Genomic DNA, 24,891 nt, shown 5'->3' with positions numbered 1-24,891 from the left:
GGCAAAGAGTGGGGGGAGGAATGGCCCCCACAGCGTATCATTGAATATTATGACTCTGCTTCTTGGGCCAATGATGGCACTTTTGGGTATAAAACTCCTATATACATGTTAAATCACATCATCCTGCTTCAAGCTGCCCTAGAAATTATTACCAACCAAACTGCCAGTATCTTAGAGCTGCTGGCCCATCAGCAAACACAGATGCAAGCAGCAATTTACCAGAACCGACTTGCATTGAACTACCTCCTGGCCAAGCAGGATGAGGGTTGCGAAAAATTTAATTTTAATAGTTGTTGCCTCCAAATAGATGACAATGGAGAAGCAATCCTTAATATTGCCTCCAATATCTAAAAGGTAGCCCATGTCCCTGTTCAATCCTGGAAGAATGCTTGAGCTGCATCTTGGTGGGAAATATTTTTGCAGGGGCTTGGTGGAAAAAGTTGATGTTCTTTTTAGCTTGTGCTCTTGCTGGAATAATCTTTGTACCCTTTTGTATCCTGTTTCATGTATCTCAGTCGAGCTGTTCTCCGAAGCTCACCCATGGTCACAATGCCCTTGATCAACCCTCACCCAAGGCACCAGGGAATATAATGGTTCTACGTTTCCTACCCAAAGCAGTTGCTGAGCTGCACCCACACCTCAAGTGTTTTTATTTCTATTTTAAAAGAATTTAAAAGGTTCAAATCAAGGGGGGAGATGTAGTGCCCTAATTAACTTAGTTTATAGAGAAAACATATATGCTGTCACATATATGCATATTCACATAGCATAACACACACACATATATAGATTCTTATGTACAAGTCTAGAATCACTTTGCATTATGGGTAACATGTACTTTGGTCAAGCTATACTCATTGCTGAGAAGCCTGGGTCAGAGTGACCCAGCAAGCAGTTTGCAGGCAGCTGACTAGGTGAGGTCATTCCCTCTTAGTACAGGCAGGTTCCTTAATTAAGCCTGGAGTTTTGATTTAAGACAAGACATGTCATCTTGGAATGTGAAGCTGTGCCTCCTCATTAACCATTAGGCAACGCCTTGAAGAGCATTTTCTATTGGATATGCAAATAATTGCTTATACGTCCAAAAAGTTTATTGAACAGTTCAGTGTTACGTGTGTATTACGTTTCTGTAACCACCCATCATCAAAGTCTATATCCATGCTTGCAATCCTTTGATGTGTGTGGAAATTGCTCTGCGCTTTAGGCAATTTTCACCAGCATTTTGTTATATTGGCCAATAAAATAACCTGCTTTGATTCTTCAGCTTCCAACTGTTTTATTGTGATTGAATATTAATACAATAAGACAGTAGAACATTACAAGATGAACCACAAACTTTGCCTTAACCTGAGATGAGATAACCCTCCCTTCCACAGAACATTTTATGTGTCACTATTCAAGTTAGCAGCTTCATCCCTACCTTGATTTCCTCAAGTTCACCTGGATCTTTTACTTGACAGAAGTAAGTAGAAGTGATCCTGCAGGGTTTCATGCATAAAGGTTGGTTCAAATTTGGATCTTCTGCAACAATTTCTCCAAAAATCTCTCTTGTTAAGTCAAACACAGCCTTAGCAGATAAAAGTTGAAAGTATTTTTAAGTTAGTTTTTGACGATAAGGATAGACATATTCACCATGCAGACCAGAGGTTGCAATTCAGTCTGCAGAGGAATTACAGTTATTCTAGGGGGCCACATTTCAATCAGTTTTTCTGATGAGGCACAAAGAATTTCAAGATTTCCTTTCTAATCTATTGCAAATCTCTCTCCTGTGCATTCTCTTTCACTCTCACTTTTGTGAGACTGGCTCAACCCACCAACCACCACTGCAACATATACAGGAGGCCAACAGAGTAGTCTGTTTCCCTAAGAATCTTGTTGTTCCTCTGTTCGCACATGGGCCTGAAAGCACACCAACTGTTCCCAGCTTTTACGTCTGCTTGCCCCCAAAGCCCTGGATATGTGAGCATTAGCATAATCATGGTGTCAGCCTCTGCTGCATCTGGGGGAGCTTCAAGCTTAGTTTTCCCCCAAAAGACAGGCAGGTTCAGTGTCCCAAGACCTGGGCCGGGAGCTTCCCAGGTGGAGCCCTTGCCAGCAGAGGCTGACACCATGATTATGCTAATGCTCACATATCCAGGGCTTTGTCCCAGACCCATAAGTACCAGGAATGAATGGGTCCAGGAATGAATGTTGTGGTGTTGTTGGAAAGTGAGAACATAAAGAAGGGCTTTTGCTTTCCCTTTCTGTGTGTGGCACTGAGCTCTTCTCTGATTTCATCATGAACATGTTTAAGGAATGTAAGATCCAGCAAATGCTGCTATTCTCCAGCTTCCAGTACTGTTAAAATGCGGGGTGATATTGCCTGGCATCACAGCCTGTAGAACTCCGGTAATTAATGAAGTGTGGCGCATACAACATTCATGCTCCCAAAGAGTAACATTCTTTTCCCTATTGTGCAGGGGAGCCCCGTGTTTGGTGCCAGTGGGCAAGAAGAGCTTGCCAAGAGGCTGGCAGAGTTAGAGCTTAGCCGGGAATTCCTGAGTGTGTTAGGAGATTACCAAGATTGGTTTGATGAGGACTTTGGCTTGAGTACTCACAAACTCCCTCTGAAGCAAGCTGAAGAAACAGCAGTATTGCCGAAGATAGAGCCTCTCAAAGTTGCCCCCAAGCCATGCGAAGAGCCCAGCTGAAAAAGAAGCCGAGAAAGAGGGGAAAGGAGAGGCCGAAAGCGCAGGAGGCTAGCTCGATCGAAGAGTTAGAGGTAAGAACCATTCGGAAAAGCCCTTAAATAAGACTCGAATGGCTAGGAGGGATTCTGTCCGAGAAATCTTGGAAACAGCAGGTCTGTATTGTCATGTCTCTGTTGAAATCCATGTCACAATAAACTTGTTAGTGTTCGAGAAAATGATTTATCAAGTTTTTCTGATGCTGGGTAGGAATGTGCTGGAAATAGAACACTGATTTCCTCATGGGTGTCATTTTTTTTAATATAGATAAGCTGTTCACAGAATTACAATTCTTACCTTTTGTTGAAAGCTGAATCAGGATGTATGCTGTGTGTTGCATTGCTGGTGGCGACTAATCTTCCCCGCATTTCTCTTCTCTCAGCAGCTCCTTTTGATTCCCCAAAAGCTCAAGCTGGAGATTGCTGGGCCCGCCAGGGTCTGTGTGGGTCAAGTGTCTACAGTGAGAAGGGGGGGATTGTGCACAATTTGCGTCTCGTTAAAGGCGAGTGCTGAGATTGGCTTGGCTTCTGCTTGTGTTCCAGATGCAAAGGAGACACCGAAGCAGGAGGAATGTCACAGGAATGGTGAATGTGCTGCTTTGGACCAATCCTCTCTGAAGCTGGAGAAGACTTTGAAGGACACTGTCAATCAGCTGAAGCCCATCAGAAAGGTCAGGAGCAAGAAGGTTCAGTTCAGTAATCCAGAACTCGCTGCTGCCCAAGAGCAGAAGTTGGCAGCTGGTGATTTGCAGAGCATCTTAGTAAGTTCCCCGTTGGACGATGGAGAAGTGTCCTCTCCCACCAGGGTACCTGGAGCAGCGCCACATTCAGAATCCTTGATCTAGTGGATGAGAAGAATGGTCCCAGAGCTGCACTGTTTATAGCTTTGTCTGCTGATGGCTTCAAAGTCGTCATCTTTAAAACCCGCAATGGCCTTGCCCCTTTGCACCCAGACGCATCCCTGCCTTCCTTTTTCCAGCCCCCTGTCCCGTTCTCCCATTCTCCTTTTAAACTCCCCTCTTGTCTCTGCTCCTTCCCTCTTCCCTCCTTCATGCACCTCCCTCTTCCAGCCCCGCCTTATTTACTCCTCCCTCGGCTGTCAGCGTCTGTTGAATGCTGGTCAAAGCATGCAGGGGAGGGCTGTCTGCTATACCCCCCTTAAGTCCCCTGTGCTACAGTTGTTTCTCTTTAAATTATCAGGGGACACCTCTTTAAGAATTTAGGGTTGCCAGGTGCCCGCTGGTGGTGGGCAAACCCCGACAATTGACCCCTCTGCCCGCTGACCACCTGAAGGTCGGTGGGCAAATGTGCACACGCGCGTGCATACCGTGCGCATCACTTCCGGTTTAGAACCGAAAGTTCCGCCTTGCGAGGGGCCTTATACCTCTTCGTTTGAGTGGTAAAGGGCTGCTTTACCACTCAAATGAAGAGGTATAAGGCCCCTTGCAAGGTGGCACTTCCGTCGGTGCGTGCGCGCACGCTTACACACAAAAGCCTCCCACCAGAGGAGAAGAGGGACCTGGCAACCCTGTTAAGAATGCCTTTGGTTACTTTAGTAGAAAAGGGCAAGAGTCCAGTAGCACCTTAAAGACTAACAAAAATATTTTCTGGTAGGGTATGAGCTTTTGTGAGCCACAGCTCACTTCTACTACTACATTTCTACTACTGCAGACAGACTAACACGGCTACCCACTGTGAATTTGGTTACTTTGACCTCTTATAACTTGGGGCAGCCGAAAGAAAATTTGGGTTGATGAAGATGGATGCGTGTCATCTCATCAGCTGTTTCACAGAGAGTTATACCATGATAAGTGGAGGCCCACAAAACCCATGAGGTGGGGTGAGGTGGGATGGGGGAAGCTTTTGATAACATTCTTTGGACTTTCTTATTAAAGGTCCTAGAGAGCCTAAACTATGGGGACAAGTTTTAAGAGGCATCGCATTATGCTAGTTCCCAGCGCTTGACATTCAGCTAGTCAAATGGAAAAATGAAAAATGTGTAAAATGAAACATGGCGTTTTAAATTATTTTATGGAAAACTGCAGTTTCCACATAGGTGAAACACCAACATCTGCTGTGAACTGGAAAATATATGGAATGCAGAATTGTGATGTTTTGCCAATTTCCACATATTAATTATTCCCCTTTAATCGCTATCTGAATTAAGTTTGAATAAAGTGCTACCCAGGCTTATTAGGACTGCCTCCTCCCATGCTGTCCCGACTGCCAGTTAAAATCTTCTTTCCAAGCCCTGCTCTTTGTACCTGCATAGGTGAGACAGTTGCTGAGCAGAGACAGGGCTTTTTCAGCAGTGGCACCTTGCCTTTGGAATGCCCTCCCCTTGAGGCTTACCTGGTACCCACCTAACTGGCCTTTAGGTGCCAGGCTAAAACATTTCTTTCTGCGAAGGGGTTAACTGAGAGGTTTTTATGCTCTGCTTCTAGCTGGAGAACTGAGAGCCAGTGTGGTGTAGGGGTTAAGAGTGGGGGATTCTAATTTGGAGAACTGGGTTTGATTCCCCCTTCCTCCACATGAGCGGCAGATAGGGGTGTGCACCAATTTTTTCCGGTATTTTTTGGGTTCAGGTTTATTGCACCTGAAAATTTTCGAAGGGAAGGCAGGTGGCTTCATTAGGCACTTCCAGGGGAGCAAATACACTACCCTAAATCAGCCAACTCACCTGAAAATCTTTGTGGAGCCTCCAGCAACAAAAACACTTCTTAATCAACCGCATCTTTCTGAGTCAAGACTCAACTGTTATCTTTTGAACATTGGAACTTAGAACTTGGGAGTGTAGCAATGGAAAAAAGGGGAGGGGGCAGCTAACAGGTGTCCAGCCAGAGGGCCAATTGACAGTAACCAGAGTTAGGGCAAAGGAGACCGGAGATTTTTGCACCAGACAAAGACCTTCAGTCAGTATTGTATGTATTTTTTCTGAGTGCAGAATGCTTCCAGAATGTGCTAGTCATCTATGGGGAGTTTTTTCCATGAAAAAAAAATTATAATACAGGGGAAATAACTGTATGCAAAGAAATGGGTGACATTACTAGTGAAATGCCTAATTGTCTCATATAGAGTCCAATAAAGACAATTAGGAGGAGGTTACAATCAGTTCTTTATTTAGCTAAACAACAGAGCTGGGGTGAAATAGCCCACAATTAAGATGCAGGGTACTCACCAGCAAGACAAAGGAAAGTCAGTACCATTTATGCCTTCGCATGGGGCAGGCCCATGTCTATTGACACGCAGATTGACATAGAAAAGCCCCAATCACACTTTAGGGATATACTTTACTTTGATTAGACTATCCTATAGATTTTGCCTGATGTTGTTTCTAGGCAAGCTCTAGGTCTAGGAATGTGACCACATTCCTCAATGGAAAGGTAATTCCGAAGATATGCTGCTTACTGGTGAAAGCCTGTATCAGCCACAGACAGCGTGAGCTGGCTGATTCATGCCCCCCCCCCCTCCGATGCCAACCTTCCCAAAGCTTCCATGTGTGTGCATATGAATACATGTAATGCCTGTGTTATAATATTAATTTCGAATTAATATAACACAGTGGGAGGTTGATAGTTCAAAGCAGTAGTTTTATTGAGCTCAACATACATACCGGATGAAACTGCCCTAATGCGCAGGACAGTCTTCATGCAGAACAAAGGATTGCTACCCCAGTTATAACTTCTGGTTAGGGATGTTCCAATTACATCGACTTACCAAACGTTGGTTGTCTGCCTTTCTTTAACATAGTATATAGAGATTGGTAGAAGCTGTTTCTAAGCAAGCACTTGGTCTTGTGATTCACATTCCTAACAGTGAAGGTAAGACACTGTTTTTCTCTACAGGGGAAAGCCTGTACCAGGCAATGTGTTCTGTTGGCCTCTTATAGTTATGGATGCCAACGTTCCCAAAGTTTCCATGTGTGGGTAGAATATATTTGCCTGATGCTATGCTCTATTCTTGAGCATAGCACCTCATGAACCTATGAATGTTTATACATATGAAAGAATATATGTTTTCCTATAAACGAAGTTTATAGGCACTTCATACACAGTATTCCAAACCAGCTCCTATACTTTAGGCCTAGCATTTCCATAAGAGCAATTATGCAAACTGAACACAAAAGCATACATTCAAATAATAATAATAATCACAGGCACTTCACTAGGAGTAGAGTGGGGTCATCATGACAGGAAATGAGAGAGAGGGGTTGTGGAGGGGCCCGCTGGGGTCTAGTGTGGAATGAAAGCTGCAGCAGAGTGCTATATTCGTACGTGCTCACCTGCCTAGTGAAGTAGCTTGGGTGTATATCTGAAGCAGGTATGATTACTCAGGCACAGCACTAGAAAGGCAATTTTTCTTTGGTACATGTAGTATAAAGCCTGAAATCCTACATCTCTTTGTAGACCATTAATATACACCTTAGCTTTTTTGGAAATGTAACAATGAAATGGTAGGCTCATTTCATCATACGTGGTGGACTTGTGATAAAGCAAAAAAAATTCTGGGACATGATTTATAGTGAAATAAGGCTAATTGTTCAGAACAATGTACCTAAAACACCTGAGATGATGTTACTTAGTATGATACCGGACGCTGTTGTAACTCAGAGATCATTTCTGATATATGACACCACTGCTGCAAGATTAGTATATGCAGTTAAATGGAAGTCACCGGATATTCCAGACAAAACAGACTGGATTCGGAAAATGTTAGAATTGGCGGAGATGGCAAAACTTACGGCATTAATAAATCAAAAAGATAATATACACTTTTTGGGTGAATGGGAGGTATGGAGGGTTTACTGTGAAAATGAACTTCAAATGGGGAAACTTGAAGGATACTCTTTGATCTAATCCTTTTTTTTCTTTATGCTGTTACAAATAATGTTTTACAATTAAAAATTAAACTTCATATACTATGATTGCTTTGTAATATTGAAATAATAATCAAATGATTTGAACTATCATTCGTATATATTTTAACTGATTAAACATGGAAATTATATTTTAAATTATAACATATTATTAGGATTAGAACTGTTATACAAAAAGAGTGCATAAATTTATAACAAGATGGAGGGAGGTGAAGGGGAAGTTTTTATATTTTATTTTATCACATATATGTATTTCTGACAATAACATATTAGTTCTTTTTTCTGTAGATAACTGTTAGTCATTGTTGGAAGATTGTTTATCTATTATGCATTATGAAAAATAATAAAAAATTTATTTAAAAAAATATACACCTTAGCTTTTGTTTGTCTTGCTTCTTTGAAAAGGAAACTATCTTGCCCCTGTCCATTTCCCTTATCTCTCAAGTTTTTTGAGCCAGACATGGGTATGTTTACACCCAGGCGAAGATAGGGTTGCCAACCTCCAGGTACTAGCTGGAGATCTCCTGCTATTACAACTGATCTCCAGCCGATAGAGATTAGTTCACCTGGAGAAAATGCCCTCTTCGGCAATTGGACTCTATGGTCTGGGACCATTGTATCTGCAGAACAGTCTCTCCTGCTATGCCTCCCAGAGAGCATTGCGCTGAGCCTAGTGTTGCCAGCTCCAGACTGGGAAATACCTGAAGATTTTTGGAGTGGAGTCAGAGGAGGGCAGGCTTTGGTGAGGGGAGCGGCTTCAGTGCCATGGAGTGCAATTGCCAAAGTGGCTGTTTTACTTTGTTTTCTTTTAGGTGCCAGTCTAAAGCACATCTTTTACCCATGCTTTTAAGTAGGGGATTTAAACTTATCTTTAAAATCTTTTTTTAATGGTCTGCTCCTGTTTTTGGATAGTTTTTGTGCTGCTCGTGTCCAATGGTTTTTTAATATTTCGTGACTTTTAATTGTAAGCTGCCACATACAGTCTAAATAAAGAAATGAGGTTGTTGCTGAGAGTCTTTTGCCACAAAAGAAGTGTAACTTTTGAGGGAGCTATAACACAGCTTCGTGTGTGTTTCAGGGTGGAATCACTGAAGGTGTTTCCAGTGCATGAATAAAGTTCCTAATCTTGCCTAACCTGGCCTGCCTATAAAATGAGTTTGCATTGTTCTTGCAGGATCTATCAAACCATTAACAGATCTTGCGAAAGGCTAACTGATACTGGGAAAACTTCTCAAGCCGCATAGACGATAACACCCCCCTTTCACAGCTGGCTGTGCAATTTCACAACTGCCTTCAAGGCAAAATTTTAAGTCTGTAGGTAGCAGCCTTCCGTCTTATTTTGCTAATTGCTACACCGAACCAAGATCCCCCCGCCCCCACATTAAATCAGTTCAACCTGTACATTTTATTCTCCCAGTCTGTATTTTTTAGTGCCGTGCTGGTCTCTTCCAATCCCGAAGTTCATTTAGCATATTGTCGAAGGCTTTCACGGTCAGAGTTCATTGGTTCTTGTAGGTAATCCGGGCTGTGTGACCGTGGCCTTGGTATTTTCTTTCCTGACGTTTCGCCCGCAGCTGTGGCCGGCATCTTCAGAGGAGTAACACTGAAGGACAGTGTCTTTCAGTGTCAGGTGTGTAGGAAGAGTAATATATAGTCAGAAAGGGGTTGGGTTTGAGCTGAGTCATTGTCCTGCAAAAAAGTATCAAAGGTAATGTGCTAATCATTGTCCTGTAAGTATCAAGATAATGTGCTAATGAGGGTGTGGTAGGTTAATATGGAACCATTGCATCCTGAAGTGATCTGTTAACGTGTGAAATCCAAAGCTAATCCACGTGGCTATTGTGGACTGTAGTCTTTATTTAGCATTTTTTTCAGTTCACTTCTTCAGATTACAATTTTAGCCAGTGCTTTTTTTGGGGAGTTTTAAAATAGTGCTGGTACTTATATGGTTGCACCCATTTCCACCAACCCCCCCCCTTGAGAAAGCTGCCCCTCTAGAGGGCGCCTCGGCTGCCATAGCAACCACAGCACGCTCTCGACATCGCGTTCGCTTTGTTTCTTGTGGAGACCTGGGACAGAAAGCCCCCTCCGCCTCCGTTGTTACGGGGGACTAACTGAACGCCTTTCGGGAAATAAAATTTTTTCCCTGGCTTCTCTAATTTCCGGGGTGGTACAGGAAGGGTGGCGGGCGAGAAGGGTAGGGAAACACCGTTGCTAGCGCGGACGAAGGCGTTCGAGGGGGTGGTTTCTGCAATCAGGCACCGTGTTGGACACCTGTGCGTGGCGCGCTGCGTTCTCTTAGCGACCGCTGACAACAGGAAGCGCTCGAGAGGCAGGTGAATGGAGTCAGCCCGCCTTCCCCTCCTTTTTCCAGCCAATGGGGCTCTAGAAAGCTCTGTTTCCGGGGCTCCCCGTTAGCACAGTATAACCGTCCTCGCTCCTGTGGGCCTTTTGAGTGGTTATAGCTTTTCCCTGCAACGAGCTCTGGGTTTCTAGGCCTCGTTGAGATCGAGGGCGGAAACGCGTGGGGGGTTTTGCCTTGGATTTGCTGCTCTCTAGATGCACTCCCCCCCCTCCCATCTGAATTCTAAAAACTCTGCATGGGGTCTTATTTTTTAGTTTAGATGAGAGCTTATTGTTGAGTTTTGAGAATTTGGCTGGGGAAAATGTGCATTTAGAGCAGTGGTTCCCAACCTTTTTTTGACCAGGGACCACTAGGACTTTTTTGCTCGGTGCAGGGACCCCAAGGTTCAAAATAAAAATTCAGAGAATTTGAAAATAAACTTCAATCATAACTGTTAGTTAAACATTAAACTTAGAATGATATTTGCATATATATATTTTATAACAGAGGACTTTTAATTGAAAATATTTATTTATTATGGGTTAATAACGTTTTTTCGCGGACCTTAATTTAGTTGGTTCTTGTAGGTTATCCGGGCTGTGTAACCGTGGTCTTGGAATTTTCTTTCCTGACGTTTCGCCAGCAACTGTGGCAGGCATCTTCAGAGTAGTAACACTGAAGGACAGTGTCTCTCAGTGTCAAGGGTGTAGAAAGAGTAATATATAGTCAGAAAGGGGTTGGGTTTGAGCTGAGTATTGTCCTGCAAAAGTATTGTCCTGTAAGTATCAAGATAATGTGCTAATGAGGGTATGGTATGTTAATATGGAACCATTGTATCCTGAAGTGATCTGTTAATGTGTGTAATCCAAAACTAATCTGTATGGCTATTGTTGAATGTTGTCTTTGTCTGGAGGTGTTTCAGGGCAGGAAGCCAAGCCTTATTCATTCTTAAACTCTCCTCTTTTCTGTTAAAGTTGTGCTGATGTTTGTGAATTTCAATGGCTTCTCTGTGCAATCTGACAAAATAGTTGGTAGAATTGTCCAGTCTTTCAGTGTCTTGGAATAAGACCCTGTGTCCTGTTTGTGTCAGTCCATGTTCAGCCACTGCTGATTTCTCAGGTTGGCCAAGTCTGCAGTATCTTTCATGTTCTTTTATCCTTGTTTGTATGCTGCGTTTTGTGGTCCCGATGTAAACTTCTCCACAGCTGCAAGGTATACGATATACTCCTGCAGAGGTGAGGGGGTCTCTTTTGTCTTTTGCTGATCGTAGCATTTGTTGTATTTTCTTGGTGGGTTTAAACACTGTTTGTAGGTTATGTTTTTTCAAAACTTTTGAAAAAACATAACCTACAAACAGTGTTTAAACCCACCAAGAAAATACAACAAATGCTACGATCAGCAAAAGACAAAAGAGACCCCCTCACCTCTGCAGGAGTATATCGTATACCTTGCAGCTGTGGAGAAGTTTACATCGGGACCACAAAACGCAGCATACAAACAAGGATAAAAGAACATGAAAGATACTGCAGACTTGGCCAACCTGAGAAATCAGCAGTGGCTGAACATGGACTGACACAAACAGGACACAGGGTCTTATTCCAAGACACTGAAAGACTGGACAATTCTACCAACTATTTTGTCAGATTGCACAGAGAAGCCATTGAAATTCACAAACATCAGCACAACTTTAACAGAAAAGAGGAGAGTTTAAGAATGAATAAGGCTTGGCTTCCTGCCCTGAAACACCTCCAGACAAAGACAACATTCAACAATAGCCATACAGATTAGTTTTGGATTACACACATTAACAGATCACTTCAGGATACAATGGTTCCATATTAACATACCATACCCTCATTAGCACATTATCTTGATACTTACAGGACAATACTTTTGCAGGACAATACTCAGCTCAAACCCAACCCCTTTCTGACTATATATTACTCTTTCTACACCCTTGACACTGAGAGACACTGTCCTTCAGTGTTACTACTCTGAAGATGCCTGCCACAGTTGCTGGCGAAACGTCAGGAAAGAAAATTCCAAGACCACGGTTACACAGCCCGGATAACCTACAAGAACCAATGAACTCTGACCGTGAAAGCCTTCGACAATATCTTAATTTAGTTCTCGCGGACCCCTGGGGGTCCATGGACCCCCGGTTGGGAACCAGTGATTTAGAGAGTGGTGAGCTCTCCTTCCATTTTTAACAAGAGGTTAGATGGCCATCTGTCAGCAATGCTGGTTTTGTGACCATAGGCAGATGATGAGAGGGAGGGCATCTTGGCCAACTTCTGGTCACTAGGGTTGTGTGGGGGGGAGGTAGTTGTGAATTTCCTGCATTGTGCAGTGGGTTGGACTTGATGGCCCTGGTGGTCCCTTCCAACTCTATGATTCTATTCTCAGTGGAACAGGCTTCCTCTGGAGGTGGCGAGCTCTCCTTCCCTGGAGGTTTTGAAGCAGAGGCTAGATGGCCATCTGTCAGCAATGCTGGTTTTGTGACCATAGGCAGATGATGAGAGGGAGGGCATCTTGGCCATCTTCTGGTCACTGGGGGTGTGGGAGCGGGAGGTAGTTGTGAGTTTCCTGCATTGCGCAGGGGGTTGGACTTGATGGCCCTGGTGGTCCCTTCCAACTCTATGATTCTGGTGGCAAATCCAAGGCAAAACTTCCCATGTGTTTTCGCCCCTAGGCTGCAGGGAAGCAGTAGGACTTTGGGAAGTGAGTGGAATGGGAAATATGCTTTTGAGGGATGGCATATATGGCTTTCTTCCACCCAGGGGCGTGGGGCAAAATCTTTTCATTATAGGCAGAATAGCCAGTAGGCCTGGGGGAAAAAATGTAGAGACTTAAAGTGTGGAAAGGGGCAGTTACAACTTGGCATGACACCACCTGGTTAATAACATCTATTAAGTCTCTATTAAAAGGATAGGGCATTCCCTCCCCCTCCCCCAGCAGTGGGTAACTGTAATTGCAGATAACGCCCCATTTCTTCAAATGTGTTTCTTTCATAAAATTAATAACAGCCACAATTCAGTAAAGTTGGACAGGTTCGAAATTAGAACTAATTTTTAAGGTAGCAATCCTATGTAGGGTTGTAACCTTCCACTCTTCCATTGGGTCTTCCCCTCCCCCTTCCTAAAGGCATTTCTGGGAGGAGGATGGCCCTCATAGACAGAGCACTGTGGGCCATATGGGGGGAGGCTGATGTGAGAAAAGGAATCGTGTGAGATCAACCTTTTCTTTTCAGCATTGGAATGGTCACCCCTCCCCCCACCATATAAGTGCACTTCATTCCCCCCCAAATAAAATATTTTAATAATTTTGTTGTCTGGAAAACCTATTCCTACATATGTTAATTGTAGCTTAAAAGAAAAAGAGAAGTAACTACAACAAAGATTCCTAGCCTGGTCAGTTGGAGGTGACATTTACTCATGTAACATCATGTGGGGAGAAGCAGCCTTCCTTCTCTTGTGCTGTTCTTGCATCCTTGGGTGTCCTTTGGGGCCACAATTGGCTCAAGTACACAGATTTTGTGATGTTAGGTAGCTCTAGGAATCGCCAGAAACTCTATAGTAAAACTGACATAACTTCTCGGTTTTCCCTGGAAGTGACATCACGGCACACACAACACCAGAGGGTTTTTTTTTTAGTCTCCAAGCAGTGGTGGGCAACAACAGGTGCCAATGAGAGGCCTCCTGCCAAAGTGGGAGGCCTGGCAACCGTAAGTGGGCACATCTCTCACGGTGGCAAGACTTCCTTCCCGCACCTCCAGCTCACACCTACCCCTCTCATTGGCCTGGGGTGGCCCTACCGGGGGCTAGCCCCCATGTTGGGGTGGAGTCAGTAGGGGTGCGGCTCCATCAGGCCATCATCCAACCAGGACTCTTCCTGGTGCCCTTAATGGCGAGTCCACCCCTGAAGCCTTCCAGGTGTGTCTGGCCATTGTGTCAAACAGGATGCTGGGTTAGATGGACTATTGTTCTGCTCCAGTACAGTTCCTTTTATGGTCTTCTTGGAACATAACATGTTCGCATACCAGCCATTATGCCTTATTGTGCTTCCTGCTTTCCTGGAGTCAGATTTTTAAATTGAGCTGTATGTATTTGGGTACCATCACGTTGACTGTCTCTGTGGGTTATGTATCCCTTGTAGATTGTTTGCTGCTGGAAACATCTAGGTCAAGTGAGAAATCCATCTCCAAGCAGCGTTTCAGCATGTCCGCTAACAAGGAACTTGTTCCAAAGTTGTCATCTACTTCAAAGCATGAGAAGAGAAAAACAAAAGATGCCTCTTCCTTAGTTCCCGTCATCAAGGAAAATAAAGGTAAATGGCCCTGGGTTGTACAGCTGCAGATATAAATTTGGTGCTGATCTGTTTTGATGGTGGCCCTGTCTTGATATGTTTGGATTTCTGCTTGACTTGGGGTACATTTTGTAAGACAATTTTGGAGCGATCCTAAGCAGCTTTACTCAGAAGAAAGTTTAATATTACTCAGTGAGGCTTACTCTCAGAAAACTGCTCTTAGGATTGTAGGGAAAATATCTCAGTTCCTAAGGAACAGCACATCCCTCCTTTTAGTTTTTAGCCACGCTGCAGCAGAAGCCTTAAACAATCAATCTACGTCCATGTTTCCAGCAAGAGACTGTAAGAAAAATGCTGTCTATTAAATACCAGTCTATACCAAAGTGAGTAGAACAGAATCTGTCTCTTACACATACTCATACCCATCATGGCAAAACTCTGAATGGCTGTTATCATCCTTTTGTTTTCTGGAGGAAAATGCATCTGTTACTAACAAATATTAACAAATACTGTCTGTATTTTTTTCTTATCTAGAACTTCCTGAGTTAAGAAAGAAGCCAAACACGACAGACAGTTGGAAGCACCCGCCTGCTTCCTTACGGAATGATTTCATCCCAGAAGAGATCTTTGTTGCTCTCACCTCTGCTGCCAACCCTGTCCCATGTCCGTCCTATCTCAGGCCTCCCGCAAAAGCCAAATATATGAAAGACTTCCAGGTAGGTATGATCACTACGTAGGGATGCCATTTGCCTGGCTCATGCGGGCATTCTCCTGCTGCCGGGCCTTCCCACACACCTTTGCGATGCGGCACTTCCAGGTGTAAATTGGAAGTGATGTGGCACTGCGGGCACACGTTGCCCGTCGATGAGCAGCCAGGTGAATTGGTGGGGGCTTGCCCGCCACCACCTGGCACTTGGCAACCCTATGGTTGAGGTATCTGCTGACAGGCATAAATTATACTAGATGCATGTAGAGTACTGCCTAGAACAGTGCTGTGATTTGAAGAGAAATGGTAGGGATAGGTTGAGTATTTATTCCAGTCTCACTTGCCGTTTCTGTGTTCCAATTTCTCTCTCTCAAAGATGCTTTTCTTTAGAAGTAATGTATGCATGTAATAGGCAGATAGGCTCAGAGATGTAACATTTCTTTAAACGTTTAAGCCAGGGGTGGGGAACCTTTTTTCTGCCAAGGGCCATTTGGATATTTATGACATCATTCGGGGGCCATACAAAATTATCAACTTAAAAATTAGCCTGCTATATTTGGTCAAACATTTAGCCAAGAGGCATGACCGGAGACAGCTCCGAGTGTCTGCCACATAGAGCGACTCGCTTTTGAGCTCTGCTGTCCCCAGCTGGGCCCAAGAGATTCAGGCAGGGCAGCATCCTTCTGAGCTAGAGATCTGCCAGGACCCATGAAGGGCCAGACCAAATGATTTCGAGGGCCTTATACGGCCCCTGGGCCTGACGTTCCTCACCCCTGGTTTAAGCCATGGGGGGACGATACCAAACTTTAGAAAAAATTGAAATGTATGCGCTGCTTATTTTCTTATCAATCCTAAACTTATTTTACTACTTTAACCACAGAATTCATCTTTTACAACTTAGCATATAAAGTTTGACTGTTTGTCATTGTGAGCATCAATGGCGATAACAGGCCGGAGGGGGAGGGAGGCATTTGTCCATGCTCTGACCATTTTTTCTTGCTGCACTAACCAGACAGAGGCCAACAGGTGTAGTTGTAGCAGTATTTAATTCACAGGTCATCTTAGGTTGAGCCACTTTTCCAGCTCAACCATAGCAGACTGCTTGGCTTTCTTGCCCTGGCTCCATCTTCTGCTCTGCAGGCCTTTTTATCTGCTTAGCTCTGTCCCCTCCCCATAACCATGCCTGATCCTCCTACGGGGGCGGGGGTGTGTGTTCTTCTTCCCACCCTCCCACCTGAGAATCCTTGTCAGCCTTGGTCTGACTGCCTGGTTGCCGGCCCCAGAGCCTGCGTGAACTCTTTGGGTTCGCTTGCTAATACAGGCTCCCTGCCCACCCCTGGATTCCCATCTGGGGTTGCAATGGCTTCCTGGCTGACTGCTTTCTCCCCTGTTAGCCCGTCAGGCACCTTCCTGCCAGAGTTACATTTATGAAATTAAAATAGCAAAAATAAGTGTTTAGTAAAGAAAAGAGTGTTATCTGCTCAGAAACATTCTCATACAGTCAAAATAGGGCTAGCAGCACAGCTGAACATTGAGTTAAAACGTCATAACGTAGAAAACAATGAATTTTTCAGTACTTTAGTATCATCATACATATAGCATTTTATATTGTGGACATATTGTGTGTTTGTGTAAAGTGCCTTCAAGTCGCAGCCGACTTATGGCGACCCCTTTTGGGGTTTTCATGGCAAGAGACTAACAAAGGTGGTTTGCCAGTGCCTTCCTCTTCACAGCAACCCTGGTATTCCTTGGTGGTCTCCCATCCAAATACTAACCAGGGCTGACCCTGCTTAACTTCTGAGATCTGACGAGATCAGGCTAGCCTGGGCCATCCAGGTCAGGGCTGTGGACATATTAGTCACACTTAATAACTATATTCCTGAAAATGTGATGTATATGTTTACAATATATACAAAATTATCATTATCTAATGCTGTAGATTGTCTTACATAATAATCATCATACTATACATTTTGGGGGTTAAATCTTGTCTTACAGAGCATTTCACTCTTTCCAAAAAAGGAAATATTTCACAAGAGGGTTTTTCAAAGGAAAGTCTTTCTCTTTTTCTTCCTCTCTTTCTCTTTTTCTTCCTCTTTTTTCTCTTTTTCTTTTCCCTTTTCTTTTGCATTTACAGCTTTAGTGACTATCCAGCTATGGAAATTTACACTCTTAAGTCCACTGAAGTCAATTGGTTTAGGAGGGTTCAACTTTACTTAGGCTGGCTTTGTTTGTTTCATGTGCAGTGTTTTAGTAACATCTGTTTTCACTTATTAACTGCTCTTAAAGTTGCTTCTTGATTTTTTTTTGCTTGCTCTTTAGGGCTGCATTCGTACTGCTGATGGGGTCTGGCAGCATCCTATTCGCCGAAACAGGTTTCGCTACCTGATACAGCATCCCATCTGCCTGACGGGAGCGGGAAGGTAACAGCACAGGTCTAATAGGAGTTCCATGTTAAAAGTGATGGTCTCAGTACAGTGACCAAGGCAAATTTAGGATTTTAGGGGCCCATTGAAGGAGAATGTTAGGGGATTATCTCTGTCACATGAACAAAGGCGGCTAACTTGCAACACAGGGGTGATGTCACATCTGGACAGAAAGAGGAGTGCTGTGCTTTTAAAAACAATTTTTATTGATGGGTTTTGGGGTACAAAAATAAAAAGGGAAGTTGGGGAAAGGGAAAAAATAATAATACTTAAGTTTCAATGTCCAAATTCAGTTTGTGAAAGTTTTACAATATGCAAAAAGCAAATCGATCTAGTATGCACCCAGTCAAATAATAGTTCATCTAGTAATCATTACATATTTCTACACATATTTTTTCACTAATGATATATATGAATTTTAGTGTCTTATTAAGCCTTCTTGTCCTACTAAATACAATTAATTCATGTTTCTTAAGGGATGTCTCTTTTCTGTACGATGTCATTGCTGAAAAAGAGAGGAAGGATTCTTCCCCAACTCCCGTGCCGGATAAGACTGTAGCCAAGAGAAGTTCCAAGCAGGAAGCTGATGTAGCCAAACCGGTAAGTTTAATTTTGCCTTCTTGTGAAGGTAACCGAGAAAAGTGAGAACAGCATTCAATAATTAAACATTTGTCTTGGACCACTGAGAGGCAAGATGGTGTTTGAGCTGAACATTGAATAGAAATTTCGGAATTATTTCATTTTACCCAAGTATATTGAGGATTATAGAAGAAAACCAAGCATTTTCAAGCTTGAACAAGCAACGTGGATCAACAAAAAAGGCTTTATATTTCACTGGGGAGTGTTTTTGTCCCCACAGCAGTTTTTCAAGACATCTCCACTCTTCCCCAAAGTCACAAGATTCATTGGAAAGTCTGGCTACTGTTGATCAGACATGGAGGACCAATGGTCTAATCCAGCCATGTTCCTCTTATGTTCTGGCATTTGTAAGTCTTTGTTTTGATTTGAAGCAATTTTGAAAAAGCATTTGCTACTCCACTGTCAGACCATACTTAATGAGCCCTGGTAGACAATAGTGTTTGTTTTCCTTAACCAGTGTTAAAACATTGCTCCTAAATTGGTAAACCACAATTCAGTGTTAGTTACCAATCAGAATGTTAAACAGCAGTTTGAAACTTTGTTTGGAATTAATGTATTATACTTTTGGTCTGCTTTTTAGGCAAAAATTAGCTGGCAGAGTGCCAGTCATACATGGCGAGCTTAACTAGGGTTATCTCGGTAAACTGATGTTAATGGTAACTATGGTTTGGGTATTCAAGCTTTTTATGCAGTGTATTATACAAACATTCAAAACCAAATTTCCTATTTGGGGAAATATGTGGGTGGTTTATGTTCATCTCATATTTAAGGCCTACTTTTCCTGTTTTTCTTTTAGCAGAGAAATATAGCAGACAGTCTTGTCCCAGAGGATTTTCACATAGTAAAGAACAGAGGTGTCATAGGCTTGGAATATTATGATGAGTGAGTATGAGCATATTTCCTTTCGCTGATTAACGATGTGCATTGTATCTAGTAACTAAGGGGTTGATTTTTTAGACACTATTTTAGTCTGGAAACTGTTATTTTAAGCTGCCTGTTGTCTGTTTTTATTATCTATTTTTATGCTGGGTTTTTTTCAGTGTTGGATTTTATTTAATTGAGTGCTTTGAGAGTCAGCATGGTGTAGTGGTTAAGAGCAGAGGACCCTAATCTGGAGAACTGGGTTTGATTCCCTACTCCTCCACATGAAGCCTTCTGGCTGGCTTTGGGCTAGTCACAGTTCTCTCTGAACTCTCTCAGCCCCACATACTTCACAAGGTGTCTGTTGTGGGGAGAGGAAGGGAAGGTGATTGTAAGCTGGTTTGAGAGTCCTTAAAAGGTAGAGAAAATTGGGGTATAAAAACCAACTCTTCTTTGTTTTTATTATTTTTGTTTTGTAAGCTGCCTTGGTGGCTGGGGAGGGGCAGCATTTCCTGCACAATGAAGCAAATACCCAGAAGCAATGGTGGTAGGTCTAGGAACTGCTGAAAATGATATGGTTTTACCATAGAGTTTTCAGCGATTCCTAGAATTACCTCTATTGGTTCTGGATGTCATCGCTTCAGCGACGCTGGTGAGTTTTTAAATATTAAATTTATTTTAATTGTAATTTCCCCCCTGCTGCTGCTCCAAGTGGTGGCAGGGAACAGAAACTTGGGGCAGGGAATTCCCCCATCCCAACTGGGGGCTTAGCAACCCTAAAACTACCTCAGGCAGGTTCCTGGAGAGGTAGCTTTAAAATGTTCTAAAGAAATAAAATAATAAATAAGTGGGGTAGAGCAGTTAATCAAGAACAGCCTGGTCTAGATAGGGATGTTTATAAGAAGTCTGACTAACTTTTGTTCACCTTATTACTAGCAAATTTCTTTTGCATCATTTTAGTTTTACCTTTCTTGCCATTCTTTATTATAGTTTTTACACTTGTTCCTTGTCTTACTATAGCCTTTGCATCTGTTCTTAAATTACTTTAGAGTTTTTCTTTCATCCTGGTTGACTTCTGGAATCGGACTGGGCTGATAGGAAATGCTAAAAAGCAAACAAAGTCTTGCTCCTCTTGCCAGTATCCTCAGTTTATGTCCCCCAACCCACTCCCTTTACACATGAATCAGCAGTCTTGTGATCTTTCAGTTTGGCCTGCACCACAGAGCTCAGTTTGGCAGCCTTTGTGAAATTCCTTCAGAGCTGAGACCCTCCTTGGCTCTTCTGGGAGGCCATTGTACAGCCCGGGGAGGCACAGAAAAAAAGTCTGTAAACAGGCAGCAGCAGAACACACCCGTGTGCGTGGAAGGGAACCAACCAAAAGATGACATTGTGCTGAGAAGAATGGCAAGAAGCACCCTCGCTGGGAGGTGGTCCTTCAGATATGTGGTGCCCCAGCATGGCCCTATTGTCTTCTATGGCAACTCAGGATCTGAAAATGTTCTTAAACAACCAATTTCCACACAATTCAGGATCCAGTGTGGGGGAACTGCACATCTGCGTGACAGAGATCTTATGTCACATAGAATCCCTCAAGCTCTGCTCCTTCAGCAGGACTGGATTGAATCCACTAAATATGGGAGCCGGCGTGGTGTAGTGGTTAAGAATGGTGGTTTGGAGTGGTGGAGTCTGATCTAAAGAACCGGGTTTGATTCCCCACTCCTCCACATGAGTGGTGGGCACTAATCTGGTGAACTGGATTTGTTTCCCCACTCCTACACACGAAGCCAGCTGGGTGACCTTGGGCTAGTCATTCTCAGCCTCACCTACCTCACAGGGTGTCTGTTGTGGGGAGGGGAAGGGAAGGTAATTGTAAGCTGGTTTGATTCTCCCTTACGTGGTAGAGAAAGTCGGCATATAAAAAACAACTCCTTCTTCTCCTTCTCCTTCTCCTCCTCTAAGTGCTGCAGCCCAGAGAACTTCCTTACATAGCTTCAAAAAAATTCTGTCTGTTGCAGTAATTATACAACTCTACTCGAAGACCATGAAAACAGACTACGGGTCTTCCCATCCATGTAAGTAATCTTCTGTATTGAGGAGCTTTTGTGTAGTGGGTTAATAACATTTTAATCAGCGAGGTGTAGTGGTTATATTGTCATACGAAGATCTGGAAGGTCCACGTTTGAAGCCCCACTGTGTCATGGAAGCTTGCCAGGTGACCTCAGGCCAATCGCACACTCTCAGCCTAATTTACCTCACAGGATTGTTGTGAGGATCAAACAGAGGGGAGGAGAATGGTGTGAGCAGCTCTGGGTCCCCACTGGGTGGGGGAAGGCAGGATAGAAATGACCTGAATATAATTAATTAATTAATTAATTGCCTTTCTCCTTGGCTCTTCTCTGTTAGGAAGCCATCTGGGAGGCTGGAAGTTATCCAGCTGATGAAGGTCATGGACACGATGCTGGAACAGGCTGGAGTAGACAGTGAGGAAGCTGGGCTAACGGGAGTTTCTCAGGTACAATTTCACGATAGTCCTGATCCAATCTAATTTTCTTCACCATTGTGTATTTCCAGTTGAACCACACAGGCTTACAATGGACAGTTGCCTGTACTGGATGAAAACTGGCATTTGATGGCACAGGCGCTTACTCTGTCTGAATGTTTTGTGGTGATACATTACCAGGGAAATAGCCCTGTGCTAGTAGCATATATTGGCCAGTCACAGTTCTCTCAGAATTCTCTCAGCCCATGTGGAGGCAGGCAATGTCAAACCACCTCCGAACGTCTCTTGTCTTGTTCAGTTCTTTATTATTACAGTCCTCGACAAGTAGGTATATAAAGGAAACATTAATTACAGAAAGAATAAACTTTATATACAAATATCTTGATAAACACAGCCTTAATAGATAACCACCCTGACCTGGATGGCCCAGGCTAGCCTGATCTCGTCAGATCTCAGAAGCTAAGCAGAGTCAGCCCTGGTTAGTATTTGGATGGGAGACCACCAAGGAACACCAGGTTTGCTGAACAGAGGAAGGTAGTGGTTAAGAGAGGTGGTTTGGAGCTGTGGACTGTAATCTGGAGAACTGGGTTTGATTCCCCACTCCTCCACATGAGCAGCAGGCATTAATCTGGTGAACTGGGTTGGTTTCTTCACTCCTCCACATGAAGCCTGCTGGGTGACCTTTGGCTAGTCACAGCTCTCTTGTTCTCTCAACCCCACCTACCTCCCAGGGTGTCTGTTGTGGGGAGGGGAGGGGAAGATAAGCCATTTTGATTCTTCCTTAAGTGGTAGAGAAAGTCAGCAAAAGTTGCTTCCACCATGGTTTCTCCTTTCCTGGCTGCTTTTATCAGGAGACCTTGATCAGGTGCAACTCCTAAACTACTGAGTCATCCCAGGACAGGTGTACTCATTGATGGCTGAGCAGCCACACTGGCTGTCAGCCCTGATCCTGTGATGCCTCAATCTCACCAGCCGAAGTTGACCAAGGTCGCCAACTGCGTGCTATGGCACCACTCCTGTGCCTCCCTTTGGGTCCGCCTTCTGCGGCATTCCGAGGGCTCTGGCGATCCTGGGGGTGAGGCTGGTGGCCGCAATCTCTTTATTACAGCGTCAGAGCTTGCTTGGTGATGCTGGGGGCATGGCGTGCTGATTTCAGCCCGGGACTCCCTCTCTGCCCCTGATGGAGTCTCTTCCTCGTCCACTGGGTTTTCCTGAGGCATCCAAGAGCTGGGGCCTGGCTTCTTCTGCCACATCAGAGGAGGCGCTGGCGGGCAGACCCGTGACACACTGCAGCACACAGTAGAATAGCACGATCTCACGCTTCAGGCTGTGCTGCTGATTTGCAGTTAAGGGGCTTGTTGCAAAACTGGAAGAATAAAGGTGGAGGCCCAGATCCCTGCTCTGCTCTGAAGCTTACTGGGTAACATTGAATAACTCCCTCTCTGTCTCGGCCTGACCTCCCTCACAGGGCTGTTGTTGTGAGGATGAAATGGAAGAAGTGGGAGCAGTGTAAAGAACCTGGAGCTCTTTGGTGGAAGGTTGGGGGGGGAATAAAATGTTTTAAGTACTAATAGTGGCAGGTGATTTTAGATGTTGTGATGAAGAAATGGTATGCTAGGGCAGTTGTCTTCAACCTTTTTCCGGCTGTGGCCCCCTTCAGACCTTGTTTCCTTCCTGTGGCCCTTGTGCCCCACCAGTGGAAAGGTAGCTATTTTTTGTTTGTAAATAGCCAGGGAACAAAGAAGCATAAACAGCCACACAAAATGCACACATGCAGTTCTTACTGGGAATCTGAAATTTACAAAAAATACCCCACAAAAAGGGAATACAACATGCTAATAAACAAGTGTTCACATACAAGAGAGAATAAAGCCTCTACCACTGTTGCACAAGATACAAAAATCCACAGTTCACAATGTGTCATTCCAAATGGGAATCCTCTTGTAAGAGTAATCGGCATCACTTGAATTGTTCTCCCCTACAAATTCACAAGCTACCCAAAGGTTAATTCTTTCATCCCTACCTTTGCAAATGAGAGCCCTGTGGTGCAGAGTGGTAAGCCGCAGTACTGCAGTCCAAGCTCTGCTCATGACCTGAGTTCAATCCCAACGGAAGTCGGTTTCAGGTAGCTGGCTCAAGTTTGAGTCAGCCTTCCATCCTTCCGAGGTCGGTAAAATGAGTACCCAGCTTGCTGGGGGTAAAGGGAAGATGACGGGAAGGCACTGGCAAACCACCCTGCAAACAAAGTCTGCCTAGTAAACGTTGGGATGTGACATCACCCCATGGGTCAGGAATGACCTGGTACTTGCACAGTGGACCTTTATCTTTACCTTTTATTTACCTTTACAAAGCTCCTGACTTATTTCCTGTGTCTTTCCCAAGATGCACAATGCCCTAGAAGTGCTGAAGGTGGAGCAGAATATCTACAACATAGTATTTCATGAGATCATCCGACAAGTCAGCGTGGACTGTGTGGAACGAGGAGAACTCCTCTCCAAGCTCAGGTCAGGAGTCTAAGGCTGTGGTCCTCTGAATAATTCCTGGGAATGAGGAACAGAATACATTGAGGCTTACTCCCCAAACAGCCCGGCATCTTAAAATTACTCTTCGTAGGGTTGGATCAAAGAATAATTTGAATTGAACCATATTCTGGAGTTTTCACATTCCTCTTACCATGTACAAGGTTGAGTGAGTTTTTGGAATTCTGTCCAAGTGCACATGATGCAGAATTGGGTTTCCTGGGAATCTCAAAGAGTTTCTAACTGTAATGGTTGCAAGGATATGCTTGAAGGTAGGTGGGCAATGCCTGCTGAAATCTGAGAAATTGCAGGGATTGCTGAATAACATTTCCACAGCTCAAGTCTTCTGTGTCTGCAGTTCTCTCTGAACTCTCTCAACCCCACCTGCCTCACAGGGTGTCTCTTGTGGGGAGAGGAAGGGAAGGTGATTGCAAGCCCGTTTGATTCTTCCTTAATTGGTAGAGAAAGTCGGCATATACAAACCTACTCTTTTCCTTCAGGAGGTTGGGGCCATGGGTGGTTAGGACCCCACAGTATGGGGCCCAGGGCAGCTGCCCCTGTTGCCCAGGCCAGCCACTACCAGGAATTCCTCCTCCCCACACACACATGAGGGTCGCAATGAGTCGGAAGCAACTTGACTGCCCTTAACACACACACACACACACAAGCTCTGCATGGAAATTTAAGTACCTGGGCTAAATCCTTCTTGGCAGTTGTTGAGTTACTTAGTGTCGAGGATATTGTTGGCTCTAAAGGAGTGTTCATGTGGTAACAGTAGAGCTATCGCTATTCCGATCATTCTGTGCAAGGTATCAGTCATTTAAATTTGACCTGAGTTCAGGACATGGTAATTTTTTCCTTGTCCTGAGATAAGAGGGGAGTTACACTCCTCTGAACTGTGAGGACTTTTGGATGAGCAAGATAAGCCTTCTCGCGGAGATGCTTCAGATAAGTGCTGCAGGCGGGGGTCCAGTTTTGCTGAGTTGTTCT

General features: G+C 44.0%; 1 protein-coding gene across 1 annotated transcript in view; it reads left to right on the top strand.

The window, feature by feature from the left end:
- Positions 1-2,671: 2,671 nt before the first annotated feature.
- AXDND1 (axonemal dynein light chain domain containing 1) overlaps positions 2,672-24,891 on the top strand; it is a 71,818-nt gene continuing 49,598 nt past the window's right edge. Inside the window, exons 1-10 of the mRNA XM_056844699.1 lie at positions 2,672-2,761; positions 3,229-3,466; positions 14,101-14,271; positions 14,785-14,966; positions 17,279-17,379; positions 17,859-17,970; positions 18,818-18,903; positions 20,898-20,954; positions 21,286-21,394; positions 23,765-23,886. Of these exons, the coding sequence (XP_056700677.1) occupies positions 2,672-2,761; positions 3,229-3,466; positions 14,101-14,271; positions 14,785-14,966; positions 17,279-17,379; positions 17,859-17,970; positions 18,818-18,903; positions 20,898-20,954; positions 21,286-21,394; positions 23,765-23,886 (1,268 nt within the window). The remainder of the gene's footprint in view (positions 2,762-3,228; positions 3,467-14,100; positions 14,272-14,784; positions 14,967-17,278; positions 17,380-17,858; positions 17,971-18,817; positions 18,904-20,897; positions 20,955-21,285; positions 21,395-23,764; positions 23,887-24,891) is intronic.

The sequence above is a fragment of the Euleptes europaea genome, chromosome 2 (genome assembly GCF_029931775.1).
Source record: "Euleptes europaea isolate rEulEur1 chromosome 2, rEulEur1.hap1, whole genome shotgun sequence".
In the NCBI taxonomy this organism is placed as follows: Eukaryota; Metazoa; Chordata; class Lepidosauria; order Squamata; family Sphaerodactylidae; genus Euleptes; species Euleptes europaea.
The sequence above is the reverse complement of the archived record's forward strand: the minus strand, read 5'-3'. Positions and strand labels throughout refer to the sequence as shown.